Genomic DNA, 26,056 nt, shown 5'->3' with positions numbered 1-26,056 from the left:
GACTAGCAATGAGAAAACATTCAGAAGAATAAGCTGACCTCCTTGATTTCTAAATATAAAGCCATTTCAGAACAGTGTGAATTAGTGGGTGTGTTTTCACTGATAAAACTTAAACTTGTACCCTACTAATCTACAACTGGTGTTCATTTTTCCTGCTAGAGCTAGCAGCATAAAGCTCTAACAAATTAGGGGGGAGGGGGGACTGCCCAGTTAGCTAGTTTCCCAAAAAGATCAACCACCATCTAAGTGTCACAAACACTTTTCATGGATCACAGAGAAAATAATTGATCTTACCTGATCAGCAGGTCAAGAGCTTTTTGGTTTGTCGAAAGGAAATCCAAAGAAATAGTCCATTCCAACCGAAGACCTACAGTATTTTTTGCAGATTTGAGAACAGTACTAAATCTTAAAATTCAAGCATTATATTCTTCTTGTTCTTGTAAACGCGAGGTGTGAATATTTATACTTATTAATATATATTCCTTGAGGTCCGTAGGCCTTTTTCCATTGAAGACGTTCTGACATGTCCATATAACAAAAGCACAGGTGTACGCAATATTAATTATGGCTGAACTTTACGTGCTGTGGCTTCAGAGTTTTGGCATTGTGCATACTAGCTCACATCTTTAATGTTATTGCCAACACCTGTGTTTTGCAATGACAAGTCAAAATATATGCCTATAAAAGGCCTATCACCTCTTCCCCTCAATGAACCTCCTTCGAATGAAAATTGGGAAATTTCTGGTTTAAAAGTCTAACTTTGGTTTCACATATTATAATAAGGAATCACTTATTTTCAGTTATTCAATCTTGATTTGCTTTTAGCCAAATTAAGAAATTGTTTTATTTTTTACTTTATTAGAAATACGATTAATCTTTTAATTTTTTTGTTCCTTGTTTTTCAGCACCCCTAAATGCTGAAATATTTATCATTAGTTGTTACCCTTAAAAAGCTATTGACAAAAAAGGTGGGAAAAACAATAGAAGGGCCGCTGTAGCTGTACATAAATTGGAATAAGCCTTTGCCACTTTCGCCAGCCATCCTTCATCCAGGATTCCCCTCCAGAACCAAGGACAGACAACGTCCATTTTCAAGGAACTGAACGCCGCCTTGGGTTTTTCTCAATTCTAGAGTGATTCCTCTACCACCCTGCTATTGTTATTACTGTTATTGCCTACACACTCTGTTAACATAGAGAAAATGGAGGCTTCTCATAAATGTACATTACTCATGAAAGTGCCAGCCACTTCTTTTTTACTTGCAGTGCGTGGTTTTACCATGACTTTACATTATTTACTTCGAATCCCAAACCTGAACCACAGCTGTATCTGTATCTCAGAACGACATGATCCCTATCTGGCTTCCCACCCACAAATACTAAGAAATGTTTTTTTAGAGATAAAAACATCACGACAGTCAATCAACTTGAGTCTTTGCAGGGGTAGACAGGTGTTTTGTGAAACTTCAATTCACCATACAAGAAGACAAACTTGCATCACAAATCTCAACGGTGTCATAACGTAGAAATCTGCCTGTCAAACCATTTGCATTACATAGGGCGGTTTATTGAACTTGTAAATGTGTTAGGCGTCATTATGCATGATCTTAATTTTTCTACACTCACAAAACCATAAAAGTTTGAACATTTATAATAATAATTTGCTGCTTCAACATTACATTCAAAGCTGTAAATTGTTATAGCTACATTTTGTTAAAAACACAATATTTACATTAATTGTATTACACAAATTTTATATTTGGCATACTTACATTAATCTCATCATATAATTTACAGGTTCTCAAGTACTGATTAATGTGAATATTTAATGTCAAAAATTCACAACAAATCCAAAAGTAAATCAACCATACAAAAATGAAACATACAAACAGTACTAAAGCTACCCCCCAACCCCAACCGGTATTTAAGATTGATGGATATCTTATGCCAAACTTTTCTCTATTTCACAAAATGTGTGAAATCTGTCTGCCACTGAACACTTACTTCACTGCAACAATGCAATGTCATTGAACGGAGCAACTATTTATAGTGCATTCAACTCACGTCCATTTTTTAATCAAAGAGAAAGTAAATCTCAACTGTACAAATATTTGACAATGATTAGTTTGTAAATATTTCTCCAAAAGAGTGTCAGTCGTCATGTGTTTTTTTTTTTAAGGTCACGGCTGACATTTAAGCTCTTTTCCAATTACTGCTTTGTCAAATGGAGACTTCATAGTAACAGTACTGGTCATAATACAGATGATAAAATCTTGTTTGTGCTTGTCTAGAGTTACATGTGATCAGTAGATTACAGTTTAATTAGAACATGTGGGTAAAATCATTTTGAAAATTCTTTCTTAAAAAGGTCTCTTTAGCTAAGCATTTCCAAACTTCTTGATTCCAGGTCCCAGTAAAAAAAAAAAAAAAGGAAAAAAAAGGAAGAAAAAAAAACGAGCACATTGTACATTTTCTTTGTACATTTTCCTTTGGCACAACACTTGATAACCCCCCACCGCTAAAGATCTATTGTCATTTACATCATGCAGGAGGATTAGGGTGTGTTCACATAAATGGCAATGACCAATGGCAAATTCTAGCTTCTAAGCATGCAATTGCACTTATGTTTTCCCATGTGTTTGGTCCAGGATCATGATGTTATTGTTAATTTGGGCAATTCTTCACTTGTGTCAAAGTTAAGAGGCTAATTTTAAGGTTCTAGAGAAAAAAGGGCAGTAGAGTGATTTGCTAAGGTGGCAATTTACCAACAAAAATCTCTTTAATTTTCTGATTTACATTTATTCATTATGTGGAATTAAAACCACCTTAAAATTACTGTGCTGAAGCTACCAAACCTTATATATTACTGCAAATGACAAAATGTGATCATTACTTTTGTCAGAATTTTAAAAACTGGAAAAAATTACAGGTATAACAGGAGTTTTTAATTTAATCTAAATACATTTTTGTTAGCATAAATTCAACTTTTGATTTTTTTTGTACCATTGATTGTGTGGATATGACTATGGTAACACACCCTGCTCTACTACACTTCACTGAAATGTATTCTTGAGGCCTCTAGCACCTTTCTAGCCACACAGTATAAAAATGTACTGAGTTGTTAAAAAAAACCAAAAAAAAAAAAAACGTGCAAGACTCACGGATAAAAGACTCTGTTTCCAATACTTAAGGCAAAAACAATTCTCATATATACCAATATACATATATTTGAGATTATTACATCTATCAAAACTGTTTTTCTAGAATGTTCTGGTAAACATATGTTGGGATTGACCGTGGTGACCTACTGTATGTACTAGAGCTAAAAGTGCGGAAGTCAATGCAATGCCCTCTAGTAAATACAAAAAGAAACTTTCTTTATCTGACAGTTTTCTTCAGTTTTTTGAATGCCTGTTAATCTATAGGCCTGTTGCTTTTATTGGAGTGTAGGTCAGGAATGCCAAACTGAAGATCACAAAAAACAAGTGAGTGCCCAGTAGAAAAGTGCAAATTACGCCAGTGTGTTTCTTCCGCCTCCTTCCACAAGCACCAGACAAGGACCCTTAACCAGCACCTATAGCTGGGACACCTTCCTGGGCAGAGGCCTCGGTCTTGGGACTCGAGGGTCGGAGGTTCCGTCCAGCTTCATGCTACCTGTGCGGAGCTGGTGTGGCTTGGGTGGCAGGGCCGGGGGGTCCGTCTGTGGGGGGATGGAGAGACTATGGGGCAATGGCACAGGCCTGCGGGGGTTGTTCCTCTCATACACGCTATAGGGAGGCGGTGTCTTGTTCTCCCTGCGGATCGGCTCGTCGGAGCTGCTGGAGACAGAGTTTGGCAAAGTGGTGGGTGGAGGCAGTGGGTGGGGCGGGTGGTCACCTGCAGGAAGCTCGGTGCCTGAAGCCTCTGATACACTGCAGCGACTGAGGGAGGAGATGCCACTGCTGTAGCTGCCAGAGAGGACAGGGGAGTTGGAGACCAGGCTGGCAGACTGGCACTCAGTTGGCGAAGGGGTGAAAGGTGGTATTGTGGTCTAGAGGTAAAGAAAGAATGACAAGAAATCATATACTATACTTTTCCATGTCTTGATTAAAGGAACAATTCGACAAAAAGTAAAACGCTTATTTGCTTTCTTGTCCAGACTTAGATGAGAAGATTAATGGCATTACCATGTCTGTAAAATACTCATCTCACCTAACTCTTGGCAAAGAAGTGAATAAGTGTATTTTCCCCAAATGTTGCTCTAAATGACATTTGCCTTTGGTTGGTGCAGTGGTTCCCGACCTTTTTTGCTTCCAGAATTGGGAACCATTGACATAAAGCATCCTGTATTTACCATTATTTAATTTGTATTTCTATATTTTTTGAGAAATTATCACAATATAATTTTTGTACATTTTGTGTTTAAAATTTTGTTAGCAATTTTTGGTGGTAAGCATGTGACCATGTTATATGCATCCTCTATTTGGCTCTGCTGTCTCCAACATGTGTGCTGACACAGCCATAAAGGAACAATAGAAACTTAAAAACAAACAAACAAAGGAGAATCAGTGAACAGACTAAGAGGGCCAAGTTTTTCCACTCCATTGACTAGCCCTGTACACTGAATTGAAAAAACACAATATGCTGCACTTCCCCCCCTCAAAAATCTGATCACTCATCAAAATGCTTTTCTAAGCAATTACACCATGCTGCCATTATCTGCTAAAACGTAATTGGATCTAGTGGGGTATATAACTGATCAGTAAGGTGCATTGTTCTTGCTACTAGGGGCATGTACAAAAAGGTATCCAATTTGACAACCTTTTCACATTTGGGTTAGCATGAGAAAAATCGGTATATTTAATACATTGCTGACAAGCAGTTTAAATTCCTGATGCAGTTTTCTAGATCAAGGCTACTACTAAATATGTTTTCTACCTCTGGAGATGAGTAAGTGCAGCCCTGTTCAGACTGGCACCATGAGTTTTGTGCAGGTTCACCACTATCCTGGGGTTTGTGGTCTGGTAATAGGCCCCTGGCTGCACTGACTGATTTGTGTGTTTGCCGTGTGTGCGCTCTTGTGCCAGATAATGGAGCCTGCTGGAGGTCCACGGAGGACCCGTGTCTGGCTGTGCTGTGATGGGCAGCTCGGTACTTCGCTCTAGGCCTCTTCTGTTGCCACAACACACTTACACACAAATGTGGCGACAGGCACAAACCTATCCCCACACACACACACACACATCTGATGGACAGGACATGCTGAGTGCCAAGCTGTCACTCACACTTTGGTTTCCAGAGTTGTTCTCTCTCTCTTTTTTCACCTCACAAACAGAATGCGCACACGCACGCACGCACGCACGCACACACGCACACACACACACACACACACACTCACACAAACAGCACCCTTCGTAGCTGTCACATGTAAGAAGACATCACAACCACAACAAAGCTGGGAGCTTAGCACTGTTTCTTTTGACAAGCCCACAAAGATGATAAGAGTTAGCTTGAGAAAAAAATTCAATTCATCAGAGTTTCAAAACAACTTTTTACCCTCATTAAGAGCCCACTCAGTGCTTAGTTAACCTCTGCTGGACTTCTCCTGCTTCTGCAGACTGGTATTAACTACTAAGAGGCTCATTAACTATAAATCACAGCTTGGAGACAAAGCAAAAGTAATCGGTTATCTTTAAATAAACATAAAAAATGCTCGAGGTCAGAGATATTCAAAACTTGTTTTAACACATCTCAGTTGAGAGATGCTGAAGGGAACATTCAGTATAGCACACGGAACTCTCATCACATTAATACTAAAGGAAAAACCATAACAAACAGGGTTCATGCTTAGAAAATTAAATTTCACTGACAAGTAAATTTAGTGAAGTTGAATAAATCCATCTGGTTTTGCATATTTTTGGCAGACAGGCCAGATGACATCCTCTCAGAGCTTGAATTAAACATAGAGGACGACAGTTGGTGTTCACCAGGTGTAAATTTAGATAATACGATGAATGCCCTCCAGCCAGTCCCATTTTGGGTCCACTTTGGTACAGTTGTGTCATAAAAAACTACCAAATCAGCAGTACTTTGAGCAGTTAGCAGCTTCAGTGAACAGTAATGCAAGGCTCCCTAGCGTTATGGTTGACATAGAGTAGGATATAAAGACCCTGGAGCTGGCCGGTAAGATGTTAGCAGTGCAGGGTAAAGTCCCCGAGGCTGTCACTAAGCAAGGTCAGACTGTCTCAGGGAAAGGAAGAGAAGCTAAAATAAGCCCAAAACTCTAAATAAATGGATAGAGGAAGTGAGTGACAGAAACATAACCAACCTTTTGCGGCGATCTGGATGTGGGAACAGGGGACTGCGACCTCATGTTTTTAGCTGAGGAGCCTGCTGACAGCCAGAGGAATGAGAGCGAGAGAAAGGGAGACAGAGAAAGAAGAAAAGAGGGCAAATTCAAATTAGAAGAGCATTTTCTTCTACTTGCCAGGATGACACAGCATGAGTCATGCAAACATACACACATGGAGATGAGAGGGCCAGTCGCTTAAAGCATCAATGAATCAAATAGGCGCTGATGTTTTGCAGGTTCTTTCGGCTGCCTTAAGCTGTTTCTCAAACAGCTGTTTATGCTCTTTGCAATGAGGGAAGGAAAAAGAGGAAGAAAAAAACACTCCATCTGCTTTCAACGCTGCTGGGCAGTGCAACAGATCAGAAAGCAGTGGGGAATAAGTCAAGTCTGTTGCATCTGTAAACCACACTGGCACTCAGTAGAGAGCATATCTCCACCAAGGCAAAAAAAGCCTTATCTCGTAGTGGAAAGTCATAAAAAATTCTTGAATTCGCCCCCTTTAACTGGATCTGCACCAAAATTCAATGGGTTCTTGTCTGGCCCATCCCCCATTCCTCCACCAAGTCTGGTGCAAATTGGTTCAGTACTTTTTGTGTAATCCTGCTGACAAACAAACCAACAAATCAAAATATACACACTGGTGGAGACACAAGCTCTATATTGGAGGTAATGATTGAATAACTAAATGATAGTTTGTGGCAGAGAAAACTTGTTGATATGTAATAACATGCCTTTCTCAGGGGGACTGAAAGGAAAAAATATATAAATCCGGGAACTGACAGGAATTTCAATTGGGATTGATTTCAGCCTTCTCCACAGATTTTCAGACTTGTTCTCTGTTGAAGTAACACATTTCCTTCTAGGAAATATCAGCATTTCAATTGGTTAGTAAATAAAATGCTGGCGTCATCATGAATGTGAGCAGAAGCAAGGAAACAGCAGCTGAAAGCCTCAGCTGGGAAGATGCCAACAGGAGGTGGAGAAAACACCAGGTGTCAAAAGTCAGCGAGGAAAATTAGTACCATTCTTCATTGGAGGATCCACTGTGATAGGCCAATTTACCTGAGTACGGTGGCCTAGGAGGTACAGGAGGGCATAGCAATTTGCCAACAGAGTCAGAGAAGGATGGAGCGCCCTCTTTGACACTGTCTAGGCTCCAGCTACTGGGTGTGGGTCTCACTTTACAGTACACAAAAAACATCACAAGTCACACAACAGGTTATGGGATTACACAACAACATGGAGAACTTATTATCCTTTTCAATGTGCATTTGAAATGGATAATATGATAACTGGAAAAATTAAATTGGTGGGTTGTTTGGTCACAATAAAATCTGCTCAAAACACCCCCAAACAGTCCTGATGAAGTTGTTATGTAGTGTTAAACGCTCAATAAATAATACCTAAGATGTTAGTTTTTAATTTGATTGTTGCTCATTTAGTCGTGAATGTTTAATGTTATCGAGAAATTCTTAAGCTTTGAAGCCAAGTTTTCAGGAGCTTTAAGCATTACCCATTCTACAAAGCAGGTTTGGAAAGTCAACAATCACAATGTTCACTAATAGCCTCTTCTGCTGTAATATATTCTGCCCTACTTGTTTTTTTATCCAAAGGAGGAGCAGTAAGATCACATAGTTACATAACTCCAGGATCTCAGAGGCCCACAATTAACTCCTCTTTTCTTCTACACAGTAAAACTGGCGCCATCATAAATTTGGCCTTCTATCATTGCCGGTATGCAATCAGATGTGCATCTTGGAGAACAGCGTATTTGAGGTCGAAGTACATTTTTTTTGAGCTTTTGCGATGAAACTTGCCAAAGTTTAAATTGGCAATTGTAAATTTTGTCACCTGATTTGATTTAGTTTTATTGTTAGCTTTTTAACGATAAGGTATATTCATTTTAGTCAAATTTTAGTAATTTGATTATTACTAGTTTTACTCAGCAAAAACTAAATTCATTTTAGTCTGGATATCAACAGTGGTATTTTTAGTCTCATTTTTTGATTGATGAATTCATCCTTGTTGGGAAGACAGTCTCATTGATTTAGTTCATACATTTGTTGATTTTTTCCATCCATGAAACAGCTAACTTTCAGAGACATGACATTGAAATGCAAGATTTTGCTCATTAGTGCAACAGGTCAAGCAACTGTGGAGCTGCGAAGGATACTTTTTACCAACTGGGGAGCACACATGATGTGATCCTGCAGATGTATGCGGGATCTTGAACATGCTTTGTTCATATTTGCATTCATCCATTTTTGACATTACTTAGTTTTTATTTGTTGATGAAAATTAAATGCATTCCATTATTTACTATTACTTAGCTTTAGTCTTGTTTTCGTCGTTGAAAAATGTTGTCCATGATTAGAAACTTAAAACAGGAAAAATAATGGTCTTGTTCTGTGCAATGCCACATTTGTTTGCATAATAAAATGTATCAGACACCATAATTGCAGTCACTTTCAGGGTGATTGGCAAGGTCACAGTTTATTGAGCCTGATCCCTATGGACTTCAAAATGCTGTCTTCTTTTGTTACATGGCAAATGGGAGTCTAGAGAGCCACTAATTTTAACAACACTATATTTGGTATGTAGAGTAAGGTTCAAGACTAAAGATGTGACAAATTACATTTTCATACAGTCACACGTTTTTGTGTAAATTCTAGCACTTTTTGTAATTGTCATATGCATAGAGGTGTGGTGTCACCATATTTTGGAAGTTCATCTATCTCTCACCGCATTATTTATAAATCACACTTGAATCACATGGAAAGGTGTGTGTTTCTGTGTGAGTCACAAGGAAGCTATCACATCCACACACTTCACTCTCCATTTTAAGTCTCTTTCACATACCTCCTTAATTACTTCACATGCCGCTTTGAAAGCTGTTCTTTTTTTGTGGCTGAGAGAAGCAATGTTGGAAGTAAAACTGCACATGTTCATTTTATACTTAGAGTTCTGCTGAAGTTCAGAGAAAAGTAATTAAGCCATTCAGGGCATATTTTCCTAAAAAATGCAAGAAATATGCATCTTCCCTTGTCTATGCTGAGCAAAATGATAACCTGTTGGCTTAACTAAGAAATATGCATTCATACATATGAATGTCACACATGTCCAATAGCAATGCAGATATACTACCTGGCATTTTATCAGTCTTTTAGGCTGAGGCAAAATGAAATGCTGAAGTCTAGTCAGTGTGTCTGGTTAGGAAATGGAACCCAGCATGTGTGTAAAGACAGATGCCTCCAGTCACTCTGTGGTCAAACTATCGCACACACTGAATGTCTGGACAGATGAGCACCATGCTGGATAGTGGTGTAAGCATTGGTGAGTAATAGAGAAGCTGCCTGCTACTGCTGCAGCACCCCTGCATTATTATGATCCACACTGAAGAGAGCTTTTGTTAAGAAATTCTACAGGAACTATGGTTAATGGACACATGCTGGACAGCTGTAATGGAGATTGAATCAATGACAATAAGGAACAAGTCTTTATAATACAGTAGGTTTAATAAAAAAGTGTCTACACATGTTGGCATTACTATTCTGCTGGAGGGGATTCCCTGCAAGGTGAGATTAAATTTTGGGTGTTTCTGCAAGTGTTGGAGAGGTCAGTGCATGGACGTAACACATGTAAAATATGCTAAACACAGCTTTTACCTTTGTCTGGTGCTGAGAGGTTGGGGTCACTCCTTGGTAAAGTGGTATCGCCTATCTGATGAGGAGGAGCTCTCTGCACACAGAAGAATAAGACCAAATTACTGTAAAAATACATACAGCATGAAACTGTTTTTGTGATACAAAACATACGTAAATACGAGCTTTAAAGCATAGAGGAATAAATGAATGTTGGATGGAAAAAGATAAATATCGTGTGAATTTTTTCCCTAAAAAAATTCAATTGAATAGGCAGAGGACAATACAGACAACAACAGTCAGACAGACGCAGACAGCGAGAAAGAGTGTTGAATGACTAATGACCTTTATGTCTAGCAGCGGTGAGATATTTGTGGGAGTCGGTGAGCACTCCTGCCTCCATCCTCAAAAATATATAAATAAGATGATTTTTTTTTGGTCTGTTGCGCTAATTTCAGTAAAGGATACAAGTAATCAATGTTTCTAACAATCAATATTCCATTAGCAGCTAACTGCCAGTTGTCAGGTTGGAATGATTGTGGGGCCCCCCAACATCAGTTAATCTATAGACTTCAAATGATTCTTCTGATTCAACACAAACAGACTAAGAAAAACAGGTTAACTGCGCTCGTAGCATTGACCTAAGAGATCAACAGCCTTGAAAAGCAAACATTATTTTTCTTTTACAGTAGCTTTGTCACTGAGAATGGAGTGTGTGATTGCGTTACATACTGCCCTTCGGCTAGAGGAGGATCTGCAACATTATATTGTTCTTGCTGGCTCTTGTTATTGTGGTTACATTAGCTTGCTGTACTGGAATGTGTTTTTTATTTTTTTACTGAAAATGAGGCAATGCTGGACTGTCTGACTTTAATAATACATCACTAAAATGCTGCTCTTGAAAAACTTCAATTCTCAGCCACCAAAAGTAATTTTTTTCTCCAAGACAGGAGTCACACGTTGAGATATATTGTGCAATATAAAAGTGACCTTGTTCTCCACCCTAGTATGGACCTTATGGGCGGCTGCAGTGCTGGATAAACATACTTGCAAGGTACAGTGTTAAAAAATACAGACCCACTTCTCATTTCGGCTTATTCCAAATAACACACTTGGGCAGGGGGAGCTAACAACCAAAGGGAATGAAATATCCATAAGGACCGCAAATGAGAAAAAATTATAATACCCTCCTGAGAAATAAAAACAAAACAGTACAACGAGGGTGGATATATCCACCTGCTTACAATGTATAAAGTTTCGATTGGGGTGTTTTCTCCCCATCCTGTATTCCCATTCAAAATGTCCTTTTAATGATATCCTCAATATTACTTCAGAAACACGGGACTCTCCTGGATAACATAATAATCCAGACTGTAGCAGTTGTTAACACTTCCGTGTTGTGGCAAAAAGATACAGTGACATTGTTACTGAATTAATCCAACACCGACTCAAAATTCTTAAAATTTAAGCCTGCTGATTATGTTTTCTGTTTTCTCAAAACTGTACTCCTAAACTTTCGCCCAACATTACCAACACACGTAATAAGCTTGGTGACTGGTGTCTCTTGATGTCTCTTGCCGAAATGCACCATGGGAGTCATAGTTATGCACCTTACATTTTCATGTATGCCCACAATCTTGCACCTTGAACTGTTTATCGAAGAATTAGTTATTTTCTAACACAGTTCATGTTTTGTACTGATGATTCAACCTTGTGAGTTTCATGTCCTGCAAAACTGAGGAAATGCTACCGACTGTGAGTAACCTCACATTGTCTATGGAGAAAATCAATAGTACTTTTACTCCCGGAACCCGAGGTGCCTGAAATAGTTCCCCTGTAAATCTATTGTGATTCTTCAGGTATGCTCATAGGGTAAAGGACTACATGACACCAAACATGGAATAATACAATTTTCATTTTAGTTGACAAATTAGACACCCCCCCCCATCTCATCTCTCAAAATAGTTTAGATGGGCATCATGTGTTTTCACAAATACATAGTTATTATGCTTCCTGCTATTGCTGGCCTACCTTAACATTAGGACATTAGGATTTTGTTTTCATTTTTCCTTAAACCACTTGTATAACCACATATGTGAGAGCAGGAACACATTCTCAGACTTTGCTCATACTCACAGACATCAGTCCTGTCTTTAGCACTGAATGGTAAAAAGTTAATTTCTCTGTTTGTATTTTTTTTATCCACATTTTCATTGCATGCAAATATCCATTTGATTTATCCTAAAGGGGCGAATTTTAATCACTTGTTAACATGTAATGAGTGTTGCACTTCATTTGACTTGTCAATAAAAATCCATTCACCATCCGCAACCAAAAAGTATACCCAAATCATTATCAAAAAATGATAAAGATTTTATAAATATGCACTTTTTCCAGTACTGCGCATTTACTGCATACAGGTTGTACCACCCACCCATAGGTGTGGATTTTTGTGTGTGTGTGTGTGTGTGTGTGTGTGCGTGTGTGTGCGTGTGTGTGCTACCTGTGCAGGGTCCACAGGGTTGGGAAAGATGGCACTGACTGGTCTCTCTCTTGGAGACAAACACGCATTTTCTCTGGAATGCTTGTGCTTCTCTGCCATTTGGGGTGAACCTGGGATATACAATAATAGATGTCAAAGTGTTAACATACACAGGCATGCACAAACACATAAGGCAGCATGGTGTTCGACTGTTACCCATAAATACTCGCCACAAATCAGGGAAGGCCAATCTCTCTTTCTCCCACCAAGACTCCACACCATTCTCTCAGCTTCACTAGCTCCACAACACGATAAATGGCCTCACCCCCCCCCCCCCCACACACACACACGCGCGCACACACACCTCACTTCCTCACCTCCTCTGTTAGACTGGACAATCAAAACTGACTGAGACACGTGCTAAGCCTCAACACAGAAACATATGTAACACACCAACAGAGATAAACACAAAACGCATGCAGGCACACACGCACGCACGCAGGCGCAAATACTTGATAACACCATTTTCAAAGAACTTCCCCTCATCTGGTGTTAGCTACTGTATAGATATCGATCCATTAACAGATGCGATAGCACTTGGGAGGCTATCATATGAGTTTGAGATACTCTTCGCTGTTATTCAGATAAGATCACACTTGCAATAATTCTCTACAAGCTTTATGGGTAGACAGAGGCCACTTTTATAAAGGGCCAGCAGTTTGCCAAAGGGGGGTGTATATGTTTCCATAAATGTCTTCATATATTCTTACTTTTTATGATGTGGATCAGGCAGAAACACATTTGCACATTTCAACACAGTAGGATAAGAGAGCAGACAGAGAAGGCATTAGATATTCACACTCCACTGGACAGGAGGGCTTGGATGACTGAGGCCCGGCCTGGACTGGAGATTGTATTGGAGTCCAAGAGGGATATTCCACACAACTGTAATCATCTCTTACCCTCTCTTGTTCTGTCTTGCATTTTCTCTAGCTCCATGTTTCTTTCAACAGCATTTGTCTCCACGTCTCAGCCCATTTCATTTTCCGTATGTGCTCATTTTGTATTCTCTCTATTTTTCAGTCTCTAACTTTCAATTCAAACCTCCCTTGTCACTGCTCTCTCTCTCTCCCATTTTTTTTTGGCCCCCATCTCCCTCTCCTACATGTAGCTGTCATCTAACCTCGCTAACCACACCAGACATGATGCCGCAGTGGTTTGAGAGAACATCATGTCAATGAAAGGTCAAAGTTTCAGTCCCCATGTTTGGTGTGCCCAGCTGAACTTCAGCCTGCTTCCTCTGTGCGAGTCACTCTGGTTTGAAATATCAATTCGAAGCTAACATTGCAAAATGAGTCATTCTGCAGAGTGCCAGCCTCACCTCTGGCACTGGAGGGGGCTGAGCTGGTGACGTTTGGCGAGGCAGAATGGTTGGAGCTGAGGCTCGAGGTAGACGGACTGGGCTGTAGACGGAATGGACAGACAAAAACAACAACTGCATTATTATCATCACCAGAATATCCTAAACATTCATTAATATGTTATACAGTATACAACATAAATGAGCTTAGTTTATACCACATTATAAGCTAGACCATGGCACTAGCTTAGGTGTCAACACGAGACTAAAGATCAGGAGATGTGGCCGAAAGCTTTGACAAGCTAGTACGTTTATGTTGTAGCTTACATTATTTTGGTACATATTCTGTTCTCAAAGGTCAGCAATGATCCTCCATGTTAAAATATTTGAAATAATTTCAATGGCATACTTTTCTTGTTTGTGAAAAATTTGACAATCCCGATGAAATTTGGTGACAGTCTCGTTTTTGACAATACCAATTGTCAATTTTAAACTTCACATTCTATGCAGGCTTTCAGTACCATTGAACTTCAGTTTACCTCCTGCTGGCCATTATTTCAAAGAAGTAGAAAATTAGAACATCGCTTTTAGAGTACTTAAGTAGAAATCACTGTTGCGCTTAGAAAGTACCATATGCCTGCGTATAAAACTGACCAACTGTGAAGTAAAACATTGGTAAAAACTTAGCAATGGTTCTATAGATAAATTATGGTTAAAAGTAAGTCAAAGCCAGGCTTAAAAATCTAAAAATGGGGGTTAACTGTTGCTATAACATTTTCCTTGACGCGGGCTTCATCTAAATTTCCAGTTGTTTGAAAACTTTGTCGAAAAGAAATTGTCGAAAGCTTTCAGCCAAATCTCGTGGGTAAAATAAAAATATAACTACAGATAATTATCATGGTATAAATCTATAATGGTATAAATAAAAAGAATATTATATTTCAAAATAATAATAATATGTTTTTATTATATATGTGTCCGAGGTCAATAATGAACTTTCAAGCTTAATTTCCTGTTGACTTAGCTATTTTAAATACAGCCAACTGTACATGTAATTATCATATCACATAGTGGACATTAGCAGTCTGTGGGTGTCAGTGTAAGGGGTTAAGATGTAACTGGTCTTATAATGTCTGATAAGTTGTTGTTGGAACATTTATATGAATATGAGCATTAGGGACATATTAATCTCAACTTCTGTGGTGAATTTCAAAAAGAGAAATTTAAAAAAAAAAAAAAAATGTACAATGCAAAGCAGAATTTGCCACAGTGTAGTATCTCCACTGGAGGAGGGTGAAGGCTTAATGCCCTTTGTACTTTGAAATATACCAAAATAGTACTCATCTTCAAGATCACCTTTGAGTAAATTGTACTTGAGCTACAGAATAAAAGCCATGATTATCAAATATAAATTGGTAATAGTTTCAGTCAGATCCCTTTTTGCAGGTTATTAAAGGCCTGCCAGGTGCAGCCTGCCAGGAGTTGTCAGCAGCTTTCTGAATTGGCCAGATCTAGTTTAGATTGCTGCCCAACTTCAGCGCACTCCCTGGACAGACCACACAAAGCACTGTGTCCTTATTTGATATAATCATGACAATTTGCTCGTTCAGAAAAAGTTCCAAAACTAACAGAGAGGAAGATAGAGAGGAAGGGTCAGAGGAGAAGAGAAATAAGGGCAGAACGGAGAGAAGGTGGATTAAAACGTATTGCATGCGAAATCTGTAGGGAGTAGGAGGGCAAATGTTGGGATGTGGACTAAGTCTACTAACTTAACAGCCTTTGTTGGGGTATGTGGGAAGGCATAAGAGGTTGCATGAATGCATATGTGAGAGAGAGCGAAAGAAAGATTACCTGCATGTTGAAGACTTCATCCGAGCTCTCCGATTGTCCTGTTATGTTACTGACTTCATTGGAGGCTTGGGATGACAGAGAGGATGAGGAGTAGCGGTTCACTGCTGGGTAGCTGAGGGGACTGAGGGTGAGAGAAAGACAGGGGTAGATGGTCATGATGATTTTTGGTAAATGGAGACAGGTTATGTTATTATGTTTCATTAGCTTTGAGAGGTTTCACTCACCGAAAATTCAGCATGAGCCACAAAAAGGCCAGCACAAAGTCAGACAGGGAGGGAAAAAGACAAACAGAGAGACAAACGGGGAGAAAATGTCAGACTAGAAGCATATAATCGATGCAGCAATCGCAGGATCTCATCAAGTATTTGTATTCAAAAAGGTAAAAGTGTAAAAGAAGGGTTAGAGAACAAACCATGGGGGTTTTAAAAAGGTTAAAGCAGAATTCTTTACTGAAAAATAGATGTAACCTGGTTTCATGTTGGCAAACAGATTAACAAAAAGAAATCAAAACTCAATAAGCAAAACAGGAAATGTCACTGGGAGATTGAGGTGATGTGTGTGTGTCTGTATCTTTCTGTGTGGCTTTGCTTCCTGGGATCAGACTGTGGAGGCAGAGTGTTGCAGGTAGACGGAGTGGCAGGGTCACTGAACACATCAACACACACACACATCAACACACATCAACACACACACATCAACACACACACACACACACACACACACACACACACACACACACACACACACACACACACACACACACACACACACACACACACACACACACTCTGCCTGCTGGCATGGCAGCAGCCGCAAATAAATATCAATGTAGGTGCCAGCCAGCTACCCACACCTATTGTGTGCCCAGATCGAGCCCCACCAGTAAGGAACGAAGGAAGAAGAGAGCAAAGGCACAGATCACGGTGTTCGAGGTGAAGTGGGAACACAAGAAAGTAAAAGAAAAAAAAAAACAGGTAAGGTGAGGACCGATGTCTGCAGTCAAGGACAGCACATCAAGAGAAAGCAACGGCAGTTGAGACACCATAAAAGAGCTCTTTGGGTGCTTTTTAAACTCTAGTATAATATAAATACTTAGGTAACTGACATGAAATTCTCTCAAAAGCAAGATGTTTTCTTTTCTTGACTATTCAAATCGAAACAAGAAAAATACATAACACATACATACGACATAAAATATTAAAGAAAATAGGCAAGAAAATTAGACAAAAGCAATTGTCACCTCCGCCTGACAACCCCTCTGCCACCATCTGGGCTAATGATGTTGGGCACAGAGTTCCTGCATGGTCGTGGGCTTCCGTTGGTGAAGTGCACTGGGCTTGCACGCACATAAGCTGAAAACTCCTGGGGTTTTAAATTGGAGAAGAGGAAATGCACATGATTAAATGCTTCTTCATGCCAGCCTGAGGTGTGTAAATAAAATACACACACATACATATGAAGGAAGTGTTTTTAATGATGGGTGGCTTTATCCTCAGAGGACTAAAGGGGTCATTCACTCAGAAGTCTAAACACAGTAGTCGGTTTCTGTTGTCATGTACAGTGGGTGCTTCCATAAAAGACTGTAGTTAATGATTTGAGGAAAATAATGCTAGACAAATAGAATTGTTTTAATCTTCCTAACACATGTTTTATTGTCATTAACAAAAAATAACTTCTGCTTAATTGAAATTTGAATCCCTATTTGATTTACAAATTTGCAGCCTTTGGAATACATTCTTTAAGTTGTACTGAAGTGTCACCATGTATTGTCCTCTGGCCTACCTGTATGCCGAGACTGGATTTCATTAGATGAAACTGGTCCACTAACTTCTTATGGAGAGGTCTCATGTCCTGCGGAACAAACTTTTCATGCACAGCGAGCCCGTACTCCAGAATGTGTGCCTGTGAGACAAAGGCCGGTTATTGCCTAGGGATAATAAAAATAACCAAATCTGAGGATAACCCTGGAAATAAAATTAATTAAATGAAAATGAAAGAAATCTTATTCTTCCTACTACATCTGTGAAAATTGCTAAATACTTATCATTTGTTCCAGACATGCTTGGTTAAAATAAGTCTGTTGACACATTTAGTGAAATTTTTTCCATTTTCAAACATTTTTATATATATATTATATATATATATATATACACAATATTTTATACAATTTTAGCAAGAAAATTTGTGAATACAATGACAATAAATGCCAAACATGTTTGAGGTTATCTTATACAATGTCGTGTATTTATATTCTTCCACCAGAAAATAATCCCTTCAGTACACGTCTTGGTCAACGACCTTTTAAAAAAGTAATTTAAGGGATCCTTTATAAGAGAAACACATATCAGTACTAGACTCAAAAATCCAGTACTGGTTGCACTCTTAACAGGCACAATTGTTGAGCACTCACTTGTTCTGGACCTTTCAAAAGCATCAAAAAAAACTTCCATCTGCAGACTGAGAAATCTCCAGGCTCATATATTCAATATTTCTGTTGACATGTTAGAGGATTAACTTGTTGTTAGATCCTTCTATTTCTTTCATTTGCATTTAAAACACACTATGAGCACATGCTCCACCTGCATGTATACACTGCTGTACTTATCTCTGATTACAAACCTGTTCAAACATGAGTTCCCTCAGTCGCCCGATCTTCTCGCCATCCTCAGGGTGATTCATAATGTAGTCCTTCACGAAAAAGGCCTGAATGGAGACAAAATGCAGAGCATCTGTTATGCACACACTGGGGGCTGAAGCACTGGAGCTTTCTGCACTGCAGTGTTACCTGAATCCCCGCTGGGCTGACACAGTGAATTAGCATCCACGTTTTTTTTTGGTTTTTTTGTTTGTTTTTTTAAACTTAAAAAACATTCACGAACAAAGTGAGCAAATAAACAATCACAGTAAACTAACATCCAGCTCAAATGGGGTCTAATACTTCTGTCTGGGTATTTGTGTTGCGATATTAATATCAAGTTCAGGAACCAGAATAAAGCGACAAAACTGCCAGAAATAGAAAAACACTGTGCCAAATGGATGTTTTTGGAATCAAATGAATGATAATACTTTGATTTAGGAGCCAATTTGGTCTCAGATTTTAAAAGCTTTTTTCGTTTTTCGTTTATTCATGTCACTGGTTCCTGTTACAGATCATGTCTCTTCAGAAACATCATACTTCTTGATTATGGCTTACAGACTTTGCTTTCTATTCATTTTCCGAGACATTTCCTTCAAAAAGACAAGATGAAAAATGCCCTGGTCTGCTTTGAATGATGACTGTTTTTGTTGCATCTATACATTAAACGCCAGGCCCTCACTGTTTACAATGACTTGAACATTTGTGATTTTTCTAAAGAATAAATCCTTGTCAATCTGCATCAGAGTACACAAAGAGGAGAAGACGACAGACCCGGCTCACAATCTGCTTACAAATCTGCAACAGAAGGAAACACAGAAAAGGTACTGAAAAGTAAAGGGAATGTTCGTAAAAAAAGATCAGAACAGTCCCTCTCCCAAGGACACAGCTGTTTATCTCCAAAGAGACAGGGCTAGATGAAAGCTAAAGAGAAAAAGATGCTCAGTGCCGCTTCAAACATGTGAGCAAACACAAACACACATGTAGATTCCTATCAATGAATACATATGACTATGGCTTGTAGACTATAAATGCTAAATAAAACAAGGAATATTATTATTATAGAGATACATCCTCATATTGCAATCTTCCTTAAAATAGCATACTGTATATTAGTGTGCACTGTACATGATATCACATTCTTCTCTTATTAAACCATGCAGCACAGATGAAAAATATTTATTTACATTATTACACTCTTCATAATTGGTGTACTATAAAGTATATATGCAATAGTACCAAGTTAGTGCTAAAGAGAAGTGCTGCGTTTCAGCAGGAAATTCCATTCCAAGGACCTCCGGAAAAGGCAGCGAAAATAATCAATAATCTTCTATGAATGATGGAAATTTCTCAGCGGGCTGCTGGGAGTGAGACTTCGCCATGGAGTGGCTCAGTTTATCATTAGAAAAGCCCAATTAGATGGGGAATGCAGAAGGGACGGGAAATAAATCAGACAGCATTCCCCCTCAAGGGTTTCAACTCAAACTTGAGCAATAAATCTAAATATTAATAATGACAATTTCTCCTTCATTTGTAGCCAAGTAAACCTCCGCAGCTGTCAATCGGCATTTTGGGGAGAAATTAATAGATTTATGGGCATGTTCCGTGGGGTACTGTATGTGATAATCTGCAAAGAAAAGGGAGTGTTGATAATGTGTGGCAATGTGTTTGCTCCAGAAATAGCTCCTCGTGCAAAATTATTGAAAAATGTGTCACTTTTCCACTTTGTGTGATATGAAGTATCCCCACACACCTTAATAGGCTACTTCTAAACAGAGGCACGCTCTTCTGCACAAACCCAATAAACACTCACAAACCCAATAAAGACTCGCACACACACACACACAAAAACACACACACAAAAACACACACACACACACACACACACACACACACACACACACACACACACACACACACACACACAGTATATGCCCACACATGCAAGCACAAACATGAACATTCACCCCCCCAGATACGTACTCCCTGTGGAAAAGGGTGGTTGCTATGCGACACAGAGCTAGTTGCTGAGTCCACTCAGTTTGTTGAGGGTAAAAAACATTCTTTTGAGTATATTTTTAGTTGTCTTTTTCTTCAATTGTGCTCATCCTGGTTAAAAAATTGCACTGTTGTCCTGCAATTGTCTTCCGTCAGGAAGCATTTGGAGTAGCAGTAAATGCATGTGTGGGTCAATGAGATTAACAGTATTTGAGTGTTTCCTTACCAATCTGTATGTCTGTTACCACTTCAGTGTATAATATAGCAGCTACATAAACACTCCCATCTCATTCATTCAGCCCTTATTAGCCATCTCTCTCTCTCTATTCCTTCCTCCCACTCCTCTATCTGCAATTTTTTGACCTGACCCCTCTTTGTCCCCACATCAATCGTCCTATCCATCTTCTTATCAATCCATCCATCCATCCATCGAACCTCCCATCGGATGGATGGGTGGATACCCATTCCTCATCACCATCCATCTCATTTTCCTGCTTCAACCCCATCCAACTCTCCACTCATCTATCCATTCAGTCAAACCTTCACCCAGCCATTCATGCACCCATCCATCCATCTGTTCATCCACTTCTCCCTCTGCAAAACACTCTCTGTCCATACATCGTTTCGATAAAACCCACCTTCATGCATCATTAGGCAATCCATATGTCACCGCTCCTCACTACTGCCTCGGTCTCTAAAAGCCTCCAACCTTATCCTCCACCTATCCATCCATACCTCTTGGTAGCGGGCCAGCCCTCCGTTGACAGCGGCGTCGATGACCCCGTTGAGGCACATGGTGAGGGGGTTGATGTTCTGCATCTGCCGGCTCTGACACTGGGTGATCAATGTGCGTAATTGTAAGTTCTTGTTCTCAATCACCTCGATGGCGTTCTCCAGCGGGCTTACCTCCACCTGTGAAGCGAGAGGTTGTAGATGGAAAAAGAAAAAAAAATTAAAAAAAAAAAAAAAAAAAGGGACCACTTCTTCTGTAGCGCTAAAAGGAGCTTTCTAAACTCTGAAAGTGAGAAGAAAATAACCCTTTGTGTAAAAGTCTTCACAATGGTACAGATTTGCAAAAAAAAAGATATTGGGAAACATTAGCATTCATTTAAAGTCCGGTTTATCTCAATGAATGTAAGTCCAATATTCACTCTCATTTTAACTACTCCAACTCCTGCCTGAAAAATCTGCCTCGTTTGCTACTAAATGCTCCCCCATCACCAGCTCGTTGTTAACTTTGTCTGTCTCCCGTTCGGTGCTATGTAGGTAGCATACAGTGGCTTTTTAAAGCTTCTTCACTGAAATTTGCTGCCTGCTTCTTCGGGAAATAGTGCTGATGAGTGCGGTCAGACTGAATCAAAACACTAAAATTGCAGTGAAACCAAAACAATGAGCTGAAATATGCTAAAATCCTCCGCAGAGCTGATGGCAAATGCATAGTTGGGTGATAATTGTGGTTTTATCACTACCACTTCCTCTGTCTCACACATAGCTTAATTCTCTTGCTAATAGAGCTTTTGCCAGTTCTGTATTTTATATGATATTGCACTGCATAACCATCGTAGAATAACACTGGATTTACAAACCATAATTTCCCACCACGCTCAAAGCCATGCACTAAAGAATATGCGCTTAGACAGACAATGTGGTACGTTCTGCATACAGTGGACAAAAGAGCATTTAAAATCCTCCCACTCCTTGGAGATCTGAATGAGAAAATACAAGACGGAAAGCTTCTGAGGGGATTTACACGTAACACAGGGTGGAAGTGGATTTGAATCAAATATCATAGCAATTTCATGCAAAAAACAGGGAGTAAGTATTGGAAAAATTTCTAATTAGAAAAATCCATTCAAAAAATTAAAAAAAAAAATGTTCGTAATCAAAGCAAAGCCTTTTGACTTTTAGCATGACATCCAAGATTTCCAATGTAGGAAATAAAATGTGTCCGTAAGAAATGAAATTTGTCCAATAGCCCTAAACTCATGACCTAGGTCATTATTGTTGTTCAATGTAATGACCTGGATCAATACTTTGGTATTGGCTGGCAGCACTGTAAATTGCAGCCTGCAAAATAAAAGTTTATTACAGTGTCCCTTGTGTGAGATGACTGTGTTGCAGTTTGGTTTACATCGTTATTTCAAAAGGTGGTCACACTCACCAGCTCTCTCTTCTCCACCTCAAACCAGCGCGAGATGCCTGGAAGACTCTGGACCAGAGTCAGGGTTGTTCTCTCCACCCACAGGCTCTGCATGATACACTCATGAGTATTATCTGATTACTTTACATGCTTAAAAAAATCTATTGCTTCTTGTGCCTGATGCACACATGCACTCTATCTCTGGCAGTCAGCACACAATCTAATTACCGATACATAGTTTGAGGAAAACATATTGAGTGCACCTACTGCCAAACACCCACTTTTAGCTGTAGGTCGGATGTCATGTCTTATCTCTCATATCATCATTCATGTTTCACCACTTACCCTGTCAGCCAACATGCTCGAATATATACCAACATCCCACAAGGTCATTTTGACAGTGCTTAAACTATTGAAAGTGTAGCATACACCGGAGGCAATTAGCATAAGAGATTCACATTATTATTATACTTCCCACTTACAGTAATATTAACTGTTTGTTGTAGACATATCAAGAAACATGAAGACTGGAAAGCAGTTAAGGATAATTGTAATTATTGTGTACTGTACTTTTAATACCAATTTGTAATGTTCCTTATTGTTCCAAAACAATCAATCAACAATTTTGATAATCAGTTAAAAGTTTAAGTAATTTATAAAGCTAAAATGCAAACTATTTTTGGGCTTCAACGAACAGTTCTTTTGATTATCCACTTATCTGTTGGATGTTTTCCTGATAAATAAGTTGATAAATCAGATAGTGAAATGGCCGTTACAATTTCCTTAAGCCCAAAGGGACATCTTCAAATTGCTGGTCTTGTCGAACCAACAGTCAAAGCGTCAAAGATCTTTGGTTTACTATCACAAAGGACAGATAAAAGCAGCATATCCTTACAAATGAGAAACAGGAACAAGGGAATATTTGGCATTTTTATTTAAAAATTTACCTAAACAATTAATTATTAATTAATTATTAATTATTAATCCTTTCAGTTCTAAAACATTCCCTCATTCCAGCTTCTCAAATGTTAGGATCTGCTGTTCTGTTCGCTCTCTTTGTAGACTGAATATCCTTGGGATTTGAACTGTTAGTTGGAAAAAAAACAAGCTATTTAAGATGTGCTACCACATTGTGATCTGTATTTTTCAGTCTTCTGACAGATCCACTGATTCAACTACAAAACAGTGTGACAAAAAAAAAAAGCTTCCCCTAAAGATCCACTTACTAGCTTTTTCTTGAGCTTTTTTTGTGTCAGATTACTCTTTCAAAAGGTCAAGAAAAAGATTAAGTTGCCGATTAGTTTTTTGATTAATCATTAATCGTCCAATTAAGAACGAATAACTGACTATCAAAATAGTTAGAATTTTCTGTTGATCCACTAATCAACTAATCACTTTACTTACTTCTCGATCTTTGTCATGATTAAATCTATTTATTAATTTACTCATCTTAACGCTACATCATTTACTTTTATTCTTAATAAGGCTAGTATAGTCCAAAAGGTGAAACATCCTCATTTTATTGTATTTTTTTCATCGCTATAAGGACATTTCTTTTCTGCCGGGCCCTCTCCACAGGCAGCTTAGGATCGAGGTGCTGATACACTACAGCTTAATCAAAGTTTAGAATGAAGTGTCTTGCTCAAGGACACTCCAGCAGAGCAGACGGGCGCTGACACGCACTATCGATCCACTGTCCTCAGGTTGAAGAAGGGTCTTCCGTCTCACTACACAGCCCTGCTGTCTTTTATTGATTTTAAGCTTTTTAAGGCCAAGAAATCCACCTGAACACCACTTGTACTACAGTTTAGGAGCAGGAAGTTGAAAGGAAAATCTGACAAAAGTAAAAGTCTTGACCTCTCTGCAAACTATTTTTTTCTGAAGATAAAAACTTCTTTGTTGAATTTTGGAAACAGCTTTCTTTATTTCTTTCACATGGCAGATCATACCATATCTGGCTGCTGCATACTTTTGTCACGATGCAAAAGTTTATCATACACATTATTCCCACCTGAGGGCTAGAGATATCCAGCCCTGCTGAAATGTGATATCATGATTAAATTGGGCCAAATATCCTTGATGGAGCTGAGATGAAATGACTGCGTGGAGCATGTGTTTATGAGTGTATTAATGCTGAATATTTATGAGCCTGTGTGTGCATGTATATGTGTTAAATGTGTGTGCATCTGTGTGAGACTGCACGTGTGTGACTGTAAAGGCTTCATTTGTGCTAAAAAGTTTTAGACTATAATTAGTGATACAGGAGTCATGATGAATAAAACATTTGCTACACAGAGACTAATACTTGGGTGCAGGTTCAAACTATCACTACCTACACTGGTTTTCGATCAATGAACAAGTTAGAGAAGGGAGTAAATTAAGCTGTTTTACATTAGTTTGCAATGAAAAAAATGCTAATAATCATATATGTATACTTTTAAGTTCTCAAATATTTCATTGCACAACATTTTAGAGCTACTCTACAAGCAGTAATAGGCTATAAGTTAATTTTTTAATAGCTTATTTTCATATTTCAACAAAATCAGTGATTTTTATGAAGTGAAAAAGGGGAAGAAATAATACAGACGCAGAGAAATGTCTCCACAACATTGTCCTCTTTACATGGGTGTGTGCTTCATGTTTCAGTGGTTGTCTATTTTCATCTGTCTTTCTTTTGAATTTCTCTTTTTTTCCCCCGTACCTTGAACTCATTCTCCTTGTCTTTGGTGCCCTTGTGAAAGGGCCGGTCATATCTGAACCTCCAGATGTGATTGAACTTGTAGAAGCTTTTGATGTTGTCAGGCACTCCGTCTCTCTGCAGCACATCCTGACTCTCTGGGATTGGAGTTACGGCATAGATCTGCAGGTCTGGAAGCACCAGAAGTTAAGGAAAGAGCAGGGGGGGTCACAAGGGAAAGCACTGCAGACAAATAATTCTAATAATAAAAATAATAATAATAATAGACAATAATTCTTCAATGACCTGAAGGAGCACGGTTGCTTGCAGATACAATTACACACAGATGACAAGGACACACATAAAGGTTAAGTGAGCACCTGGAGGTAAGTATACCTCTCTCGTAGTATATTTTGTGTTTTATTTACATCCATATGGAAACAATGCCCTGTCAAAGATACACTAATAATACTTGAACACCTGAAGAGCTTAACAGAAAACCAAAAGAGGAGGACAGGGGAGCAGGAAGTAACCCCGGCACTCATGAGCAACTTTACCAGGGAAATACGAGTTGGGACAGCCAACATACATGCATTCATATGCATGAGTGTTTGTGACAAGGATATGCAGATGGAAGAGCAATCTGAGAGAGACTGCTGATTAGCATTATGTGAGAGTAACACAGCAGTGTGCTAATTTATTCAGACAATCAATGAAGTACACAAAGCAAGCATATCACATGTACACTGAGTATACTCTGAAAGGGTCAAACACGTGTCCCTGTCCTTCATCTGCCTCTCTTTTAGTGATCTCTTCAGTCTTTTTGTCATTATGTCACGGAGTCTCTGCCATTTCCTCTATATAGGCCAACAGTTGTCCCATACATAAGTGTGAATAATTTAAAAGGCTCCCATATTGTACAGATGAATTTGAACATGGCAC

At 38.9% G+C, this 26,056-nt stretch overlaps 1 protein-coding gene across 1 annotated transcript in view; it reads right to left on the bottom strand.

Annotated features, from left to right (window-relative positions):
• Positions 1 to 1,347: 1,347 nt before the first annotated feature.
• The window catches only part of dock4b (dedicator of cytokinesis 4b), a 110,626-nt gene continuing 85,917 nt past the window's right edge, over positions 1,348 to 26,056 (bottom strand). The window contains exons 35-47 of the mRNA XM_040152902.1: positions 25,139 to 25,305; positions 22,459 to 22,545; positions 21,033 to 21,209; positions 18,284 to 18,367; positions 17,447 to 17,566; positions 16,905 to 17,026; positions 15,665 to 15,776; positions 13,835 to 13,916; positions 12,475 to 12,584; positions 9,996 to 10,068; positions 7,393 to 7,509; positions 6,307 to 6,371; positions 1,348 to 4,029 (exon numbers count right to left, since the gene is read on the bottom strand). Of these exons, the coding sequence (XP_040008836.1) occupies positions 3,574 to 4,029; positions 6,307 to 6,371; positions 7,393 to 7,509; positions 9,996 to 10,068; positions 12,475 to 12,584; positions 13,835 to 13,916; positions 15,665 to 15,776; positions 16,905 to 17,026; positions 17,447 to 17,566; positions 18,284 to 18,367; positions 21,033 to 21,209; positions 22,459 to 22,545; positions 25,139 to 25,305 (1,772 nt within the window). The 3' untranslated portion in view covers positions 1,348 to 3,573. The remainder of the gene's footprint in view (positions 4,030 to 6,306; positions 6,372 to 7,392; positions 7,510 to 9,995; positions 10,069 to 12,474; positions 12,585 to 13,834; positions 13,917 to 15,664; positions 15,777 to 16,904; positions 17,027 to 17,446; positions 17,567 to 18,283; positions 18,368 to 21,032; positions 21,210 to 22,458; positions 22,546 to 25,138; positions 25,306 to 26,056) is intronic.

The sequence above is a fragment of the Xiphias gladius genome, chromosome 2, assembly GCF_016859285.1.
Source record: "Xiphias gladius isolate SHS-SW01 ecotype Sanya breed wild chromosome 2, ASM1685928v1, whole genome shotgun sequence".
In the NCBI taxonomy this organism is placed as follows: Eukaryota; Metazoa; Chordata; class Actinopteri; order Istiophoriformes; family Xiphiidae; genus Xiphias; species Xiphias gladius.
This window is presented reverse-complemented; position numbering and strand designations above follow the sequence as displayed.